The sequence below is a fragment of the Quercus lobata genome, chromosome 9 (genome assembly GCF_001633185.2).
Source record: "Quercus lobata isolate SW786 chromosome 9, ValleyOak3.0 Primary Assembly, whole genome shotgun sequence".
Taxonomy (NCBI): domain Eukaryota; kingdom Viridiplantae; phylum Streptophyta; class Magnoliopsida; order Fagales; family Fagaceae; genus Quercus; species Quercus lobata.
Window position 1 is genome coordinate 433,726 of NC_044912.1, and position 9,358 is coordinate 443,083.

The 9,358-nt window shown below is 33.0% G+C and overlaps 1 protein-coding gene across 2 annotated transcripts; it reads right to left on the reverse strand.

Moving 5' to 3' along the window:
• Window positions 1-3,353: 3,353 nt before the first annotated feature.
• LOC115960686 (TMV resistance protein N-like) lies at window positions 3,354-5,710 on the reverse strand. Of its 2 annotated transcripts, none has more exons than XM_031079658.1 (2): window positions 4,876-5,710; window positions 3,354-4,055 (listed from the first exon to the last, which is right to left on the reverse strand). In XM_031079658.1, the coding sequence occupies exons 1-2, from the start codon at window positions 5,394-5,396 to the stop codon at window positions 3,977-3,979; spliced, it is 600 nt and encodes a 199-aa protein (XP_030935518.1). In that variant the 5' UTR covers window positions 5,397-5,710; the 3' UTR covers window positions 3,354-3,976. The 2 variants fall into 2 exon arrangements, with proteins under 2 accessions (XP_030935518.1, XP_030935519.1); XM_031079659.1 differs by having other exon boundaries at window positions 3,354-4,060; window positions 4,876-5,708.
• Between the last annotated feature and the right edge of the window lie 3,648 nt (window positions 5,711-9,358).

Below are 9,358 nucleotides of genomic sequence, written 5' to 3' on the forward strand. Positions count from 1 at the left end.
CTAAATAATTGCAAAAGCCCCTTCAAAAATGAATAAGAGAACCTCTGCTCCATAATATTTTGTTCACACATACACATCTATATTAACCTGTACTAATCTATACTAACCTATACACATCTATACACATCTAACATATATTAACCTGTACTAGCCTATACACATCTATATTAACCTATACACATCTAAACTCAATCTGCTACACCACTATATAAAGTTTTAGGGACTTTAAAGGTTTCACTGGAAAAAACAAAATGTAAACGTCCACATGATTTACCTATAACAAAATCAATGGTTCTTAAGTTTGCATCTTGTATAGAGGCAGACAATTCCTAAATAAAGGAACTGTCATGTTCTAGTGCTACGTTTACCATTTACAAAACTGAAAAAGGGCAACTCAAGCAGTTAAAATTACATTAATGTCTCTAGCACCATGTCAGAAAGCAAAATGAAGGAAATATTAGGCAGCCCTTAAAGTACTTCTTAGTAACTACACAAATAATCCTCTCCAAGTTATTTTTTTACTATATTCTGAGATGCTCACAATTTCCAGGCATGGCAAACAACACAGTCAACTCCAAAGCAATACTTACATCCCAGCATCCACACCTAAATCCACTGAGATATCTGCATACTCATGTCCTGCTAGTCTTTTGTACGCATTATTTATTGTTTGAAGTTTTGTAACTTCAACAATTACTATAACCATGTGCCCATTTTATGTCTTTCAACAATAAATTCAAACAATCCACTAGCTCCTTCAAGAGAAAGTGGTGACTCCACAATCAAGCAACACTCCACATATCAGATAACAAGGGAAACGTACATTGCTATGAATCTTTCATAAAATTTTCTAACCTACAAGAATTTGGTGAATCTAATTCATGAAAGATTCATTCTCTTTAAAATTGGTAGATTTGATCAAGAAGAATTAATGCAGGGAAACACCTCAAAAAGAATAAAGTCAATGAGAACAGAATTTTTTTTATTTCACCAAAATGGCTACTGCAAAAACATATTTTTATCAAGATGGTTAAGATTAATCACATGAATTAGTAATAAATCAAAGAAAATATAACAAACAATATATAGCTCAAATGACATGCAAGCCAATAAAAACACGGAATTGAAATCAACAACAGTGGGATACTACAAGAAGAACATCTTATATTAGGAAAATACATGGAGTCATTGGAAAACCCATAAAGTCATTGGGAAGTTCTCTTAGTGGCAAAACCCATACACAACTAATACCCAACTACAATAACAATCAAATCAAAAAACCCATACCTGAAATATGAAATTCTTGAGAGGGAAGAGCAGTGAGAGAGGCAATGTGGTGAGTGAGAGTGAGAGTTAGTGAGGCTGAGTGTATGGGTGAGAGTTGAGGATGCTCTGTTTTTGGGTGAGAGTTTGAAGATACTGAGTGTGGACTAAATAATATAGTCCAAGGAACACGTTCTGAAAACTACTGCTATCTGTTTTTGAGTGTGGACGGAACGGACTGGTGTAATAGTTTCACCAGAACTCGAGTCTTATAGACTCAAGTTCTGTTCAAAGTTTAGCACACCGTTTGGATAAGTAAATCTCGAGTCTTATAGACTCGGTTTGTGCGACGAAAAACTCGAGTCTATAAGACTCGAGATCTGTTGTAATTATTTATTGGTGTAATTCAATCTCGAGTCTTATAGACTCGGTTTGAGTCAATCAAAACTCGAGTCTTAAAGACTCGAGATCCGCGTGGCAATTTTTGCCACCTCAGCAGTGCAGAACAAATGGAAAGCGAGTGTATAAGAGTCGGGTTTTAATTGAATCTCGAGTTTCAAAAACTCGAGATGTTAGTTTTCTTAATTGTTTCAAAACGTGCCTAACTAACTATTTTGAATGGCTGAAGGAATCTAATATGCACAATACCTCCAGTCTATCCAGTTTTGAGGAATAATGGAGAATGACTTTTCTAACCAACTTTAAATTAAAAACCCAACATGTAAGTCCTACTTTCTTGCTCTAGATAGAAGATGTGCCACAAGACATTACTCATGTACTTTAGGCAATTTAGCCTTGTTTGATTAATGAACTTCTTTTGTCTTCTTCTCAAAAAAGGAAAAAAAAAAGAAGAAGTCATACTTGATAAATCTCCATATTCATTGATGAACCCATATAAGTGTGACCCTTCCTGCTGGGACAATACACAGGACATGACAACTTAAATGTCTTATTTGTTATGTTGAGTTTATTCTTTGCTATTTATATAATGTGAGCAATTTATACATAGCTTTTATTTATGTTAAGATCTATAGGACTTTTTTATTTGTTGTATTATTGTAGAAATCTGATTTATGTCATACTTGCTATAAATAACTCTTTTCATGGTTAGATCCTAAAGAAATTTCACTTCTTCATGAATTTATCTTGAATTAGGATTGTTAGTATCTAAATATTTAGTCTTAAATGTTTAGGTTCTAAATATGTTGTATGTTGGAACACCGAGAACAAAAACTAGTCTAGAATAAGATCTTAGTGTCTTTGAAGTGGTTTAGACATTGCTCAAGTTGATATAAGTCAAAATTCAAGAACGTACAAGTTGCAGAAAAATGAATTCAGAAACTGAAGAGCTTGACCTATCAAGAGGGACCTTCAACCGATCGAACTGTAATTTGCTAAATTTTAATTGATTTGAAGCACTTTTTTTTGTTAAAATTTTAGTTTGCCTAATTATATTATTATTTTTTAAAAATTTCATCAACTCCTTCACTATTTTTTAAATGTAATTAAGTATGGTTGGATTCCAAGAGATAAAACCATTTCTTCTTCAATCTTTTTTCCCCCTCACTTCCCACTATTTAAGAAAAATTTTTTTTTTTTTGGGGGTATCTTTTTAATTTGACAAGTTTAAGACTTTAAGCTCATCATACTCTCTTCTCCAAAAAATGAAAAAGCTCATCATATTCTGTACTTCAAATTTTGTCATTTACTTTTTAAAATATGAAACCAACAAAAATTCATGTTTTTGCAGGGCTAAAAATGGGCTAGAGATCTATATTTTTTGTTGTTGTTTGGGTTTAATTTTATCGTTCGTTGGACTAATTTTTGTTATATGTTTGGGCTCAGGATCATACTAGGGGGCCGAGATGAATTTGGGCCAAATACTAAAATCCCATGTAAACATATAGAGTATTCACCCTAGTCTTACTTTTATTATATATATTTTTTTTATTCTTTATATTTATATATATCTTTGTGTTCACCTAGTTTTACTTTTATTATATCTTTTTTTCATTCTTTATGTTTAAAGTTTTCTACCATTTCAAAAATTTTAATAAAAAAAAAAAAAGGTTTTCTAAATGAGACAACTTTTTTGACTGGGTGGTACAAGAGACACAAATTGCAGATAAAGTAAAAATAAATAAAAAAGAATAAAAGTTCTAATATACATTTACACACGCTTGAAAGAGTACGATTTGTCCACTGTGCAGGAAGATCATTATGCAGTCCAACGAATTTGTCCACTGTGCAGGAAGATGGAAGCATCGCAGACAAGGGGTTGTTAAACAAATTTGCTGGGGAAAACCTGATATGGGGTGGCTGAAGCTCAACACGGATGGGGCTGCAAATGGTGTGCTGGGTTTAGCCGGAGGTGGAGGTGTTGTAAGGGATGAAAATGGCAACTGGGTTATAGGCTTCTCTAGGAGATTAGGGAAAGCTAGCAGTTTTTTGGCCGAGCTTTGGGCCCTTAGGGATGGCCTTCTCTTATGCCAACAACTAAATTCCCCCAAGATCATTGTGGAATTGGATGCAAAATCTCTTGTAGATGCTTTTAACAATCCTAGTTATACTAATACTGTCATCTCCCCTCTCTTTGAGGACTGCAGACAGTTGATGCTTCAATTACCCCACTGCCGGATCAAGCACATTTTCCGTGAAGCCAATGGGTGTGCAGATAGGCTAGCAAATATTGGCTGCTTGCAAGCTAGGGATTTTACTGTGTATTCAAGTCCACCTGTGGACGTTTTATGTTTTGTTGAGGCTGATAGCCACGGTTTCTGTTCAAGCAGGGTCTGTCCTGCAGTTTAGTTTTTCTTTAATGAAGTTTCCTTTCAACCAAAAAAAAAAAAAGAAAGAGTACGATTTTGGTTGAAATGACTTAGGGTCACAGTTATAGCTGCTTGTATAATAAAAAAAAATACTACATTTTAATTAATCAAGTCCAAAATTCGTCTACCGCTTTGTTTGGTTGAAATGACTTGTGCAAATATAGTTTTTTTTTTTTTTTTTTTTGTGTTTTTCAATATTTTGTAGTATTAGAAAAAATAAGTTAATGAAAATCTACACTGAAAAATTATGACTTATTTTTAGAAATTATTTTTTACTAAATTTTTTTGAAAAATAACTATATCTCAAGCAAACAAAATAAAGAAAGTTAAGAAATTTTTTTTAGTTGTTACCAAATATAGAAAAATAAGATAATATTATAAAAAATACTTTTTAAAAAATGACTCATTCTTTATAAATTATCATTATCAAAACGTGTAAAAATATATAGTCATTATAGTTAACATGTTAATTTATATTAACATTATTTATTTTGTATTTAGTTTTTTATTTTTTCTTTCCATATATCAAAAATAAAAGAAGAGAGGAAATGTTAGTTTTTGTATTTAAAAGAAAGAGAAAAAAAATTTTAAAAATCAAAAAAATTTAATATGAAATGTATTGTGAAATAAATAATTTGATGTAAGATATTTTAAAATGGAAATAAGTAAGATAGAAAAAGTAGATCCTTATCTAAAATACAAATAACTTTTTATACAAGTTGCACATGCTTTAAACGTGTGTGTAAGTGTAAAAAATGCTAGTAAGAAAAAACCACGATCTTACCTTTGATGTGGCAGTAAATGCTCGCCGGATAAATTCCCCACTTCTCTCATAGCATCCTTCCATTTCTGGATCTTCTCTCTGTCGATTTTGTCATTCTTCTGATGTTCGTCAAAGGCTTTTTCAAATGGCCCAGTCTGCTTCCGCACGTCGGAGGGATCTACGTGGTAAAAGACGGGCACCACTTCAAGTCTCTTATTTTTTTTGCATTCAACAATTTTAGCAAGTTCATCCAGGCACCACTTGGAATCGGCATATTTTTCTGAGAAAACAACGATTGCATAGTAGGAGTTTTCTATTGCTTGTATGAGCTCAGAAGCAATCTCTTGTCCTAGTTGGAGTTTTTCGCTGTCTCTAAAGGCTTCAATGCCTCTCAATCTAAATGCCTCGTACAAATGGTCTGTAAAGCTATGGCGGGTGTCCTCACCCCGAAAACTGAGAAAAACATCGTAGTTTGAACCAGGAATTGAAGAAGAAGATGATGACAATGATAAAGAAGGTGTTTCGGAGCAAGTGGAAGCCATTGGAAACTTAGTAACAAGCTTTTTTGTGGAAAAGCTACAAAGGAAGTTACAGTACAAGGAAAATGGAAACCTGGAAAGAGAGTTATCAGAGCTTTATGAGATCTTACTTTCTGTAAGAAGAATGCTCTATGGCAAGGAACGTAAAGCTAGCTCTAGTAAGATGAATAGATAGTGGTGTAGGCAACGCTGGTATGGGAAATATGGACTGATAGGAACAAGTTTATATAGATAGATATCAAAGGCTTGCACTTGGCTTAGAACGCAGTACAGCAACCTGCAGACTGCAGTGTGAACTTGGCTTAGAATTAGGGACTTTCGTGGAAGCGGGCCAGCGAGAATGATGACCGGGTTATAAAAAGAAGAGTTATTGGAAAATTACTCTTTGATTGGTCGGTAGGGAACATTTGGATTGTGGGAGTCCTTCCAAGCAGTTTCCTGTACATTTACTCTCTCTCTCTCTCTCTCTCTCTCTCTCTCTCTACCTATATGCATCCGTAGCAGATGTTCTAAATATTATGTCATTTTACCACATCAAATGCTTACTTTATTATTTTACCACATTATTTTACAATATCCCGTTTATCAGATGTTCTATAATTCAATTTTATACATTAAAATAATATTTACTACCTATTAAAATAATATTTACTACCGATCAACATAACCAATAGCTCTCTGCCAACAACCAACAGCCACCACCACACAACCCCCACATCCTCCGCAACCAAAAACACAACTCAAAGCAAACCCCAGCCAAATCCCAACCCAAACAAATTCCAGCCAAAACCCAACCCAAACAAATCCAGCGCTGCCGCAACAAACAAACCCCGACAAACCCACCGCCTCCACACCCTCACCCATAACCACTTCTAAACCCAAACCCATCAAACAAACAGACTCAAGTAACCACCCAACCCATCAGACCCCAACCAACCCATTAACAAACAATTCAAGTAACCACCAGACCAAAACCACAGCGCTGCCGCAACCAACCTCGACCCACAATGCCGCCGACCCAAAACCTTGACCCACAACCCATAGCCCACCAACACCAAATCGCAAGCCCCACCACCACCACCACCACCACCTCAAACATAAACCCCAACAAACCCACCGCCTCCACACCCTCACCCACACCCACTTCTAAACCCAAAACCTTCATCACCCAGACTCCAAACCCACTATCTTCATCGTCGTCACCGTCATCGCCGACCCATAGCCTAGCCCATCCGAACCCACCCATCTCCATCGGAACCGAACCCATCAAACCACAGCCAAAAAAAAAACAAAAAAAAAAACAGAAAAACCATTGTTAGAGAGAGATCGGCGTCGGCGTGGAAGTGATCGTCGGCGTCGGCATCGGCGTGGGTGTGAAAGAGCAGTGAGGATTGGGGTGAGAGAGAGAGGAGAGGATTGGGTTTGAGAGAGCTGAGACCGACAGAGAGATGAGAGAGAGAGAATAAATAAACAATCAATAAATATTATACCACATTTGTTCCGTACCGTGGCAAATTTGTCACGGTACTGTTCAATGTTGCAAAAAATATAACATATCCCACGTCTGATAATTGGGCTTAAAATGGGTTTGGTGTGGGATATGTGCCAAATATTTAGCATTTGGCACATATCCCACATCTACTGTGGGTGCTCTTATTGTCAATTTGATTTATATTATCTTCAATTTGCAACAATTTAATCTTTACCATCAACTCATTAAGAAAAACTGATTTAAAATTGAAAATAACAACAACCAAATTGATAATAACAAAATGTAGGGAATCAAATTGACAATAATTAACCCTCAACGAAAAAAAATGACAACAACCCCAAACTTTAGTGGCTAAAATGGTATTTTCACCTAATTAATATATTATGTACATTTTCATACCGCTTGTAAACTCCTTCTACCGTTTACGTTAAAAAAAAAAAAAGTTCCCATCAATGCTATAAAGGGAAAAAAAATGTTTGAGAGTGATGTACTGTTCTTTCTAATTGTGATGAACGGGTGGTGGTACCAACTTTTTCTTAATCTTAGAATGAAATTAATTATCCTACTCATTAAAGAATAAATAAACTAGAAAGAAATATGTATGCCAAAAAAAAAAAACTAGAAAGAAATATTTAAATATTATTCAAAAAAAAAAAAAACTAGAAAGAGAAAATTGATAAAAAGAAATATTTAAATGGGTCTAGGGAAAAAAAATAGAGTCTTGTATAATCTTGTATAAGGATCTGTGAGAACTGAACTAAATTTATAAAAAATTAAAATTAAAAAAATAACTAAAAAATAACTAAAAGTATATATTATATAATAAAATTTGGATATTAAAAAAAACTATAATTTTATAATCATTGTACATTATCTTTAATCAAGAAAGACCTAAGTGGGGCCCAAAGGGGCTCGGGCCCCCGGGTCCAAAACAATTTTTTTTTTTTTTTTTAAGTTATTATATGTTTAATTTTTGTAGTTGGATGTCCTTCTAAAATCTTAGGGTTTTCTTTTCTTTGATAAGTCTAGTTAGTCTCATCCAAATAACAACTTTCCAACTTAAAAACTTAAAAAAATAATAAAAACATTCACAAGTATTTTAGCAAAAAAAAAAAAAAAACTATTTTACCACCAAAGAACCAAAAAATCATAAGTTATTAGAGAGGTTAAAACTAAATTTTTTACAGTTACAGTAAACTAGTATAAATATCAATAGACTATAGCAAGTTGTTTAGAATAAAATAAAATATTTAATTTTAACAATATATACAATAAAAAATATATATACATTTTCAGCTAAAATCAAGTAGTGTGGCATTCTCGTAAAGTTTGAGCCTTACCAATTGTCACGTCTCCTCATTTAATGAAAAGTTTAATGGCGCCAACGGCTATTTCCGGTACAAAGGACTTCAATGAATAAAGCAACCAATAAGCAATTAATGTTTGCGCGTTGCATTTACTGTATTTAATGAAAAGTTTAAATGGCACCAACGGCTCTTTCTGGACCATCTGAACCTGAGTTTTGAAACCGCGTGAAGTAGAGTCATACATCCAGAGCATTAACCGTGACAGCAAACGAGGAAGAAAAAATAAAGATTAAAAATGAAAACCCAAAACAATACATTGTTTTCTTGAACTTTTCACAGAACAGAGTAATTCTCTTCACTCTAGTTGATTATATCAGTCTATTTCAATCAAAAAACTTAAATTTTTTTTTAATGAGTTATTTATATTTTTTAGATAAAGTGATAAAAAATAGAACATTTGATATTAAATATATTGAAAAGTGAGGTGGTAAAATAGATAAAATAACTTTTTAAAGTGCTAATAGCTAAAATGTTTAATACCACCACAATGAATGCTCTAACTTCAATAACCAAAAAAAAAAAAAAAAAATCTTAGCCAACCTAGTATTAAAAAATAAACATTATTTTGATTTTTGTTTTTTTGTCTTTGTTAATAAATGATTGCATCTTTATATACTTAGAGACAACAATTTTGAGTATTTATAATTTTTTAATACTATATGGATGTCTATTTATAGTTTTTTTTCTCTTTATACTCCAGCCTCCACTAGTTTAAAATTCTGGGTCCACCCCTGTCTATAATCTATCTACAAAATATATAAATGGAAGTTGTTTGACTTTTGATTAATTTTATAATATTATTATGCCACATAAACTTGTAAGACCTCATAATTTACAAGTCATTATTATTATATATATTTTTAATTGAATTTAAATTCTATTCTTTATTTAAATATTCCATTATAATCTTGGTACTTCATGCTTTCTTTAGATAGTAGAATATAAATTCTTTACGCAAACACAATTATAATGAATGCCTCATGCTAGAATATAAAGTTCCCTGCAATTACAAACATAATATAATAAATGTCTATTAATAACTACCATAATTATCAAATTTTAAATTATATATATGAGAAATGCTAACGAGTGCCCTTAGGGTACTA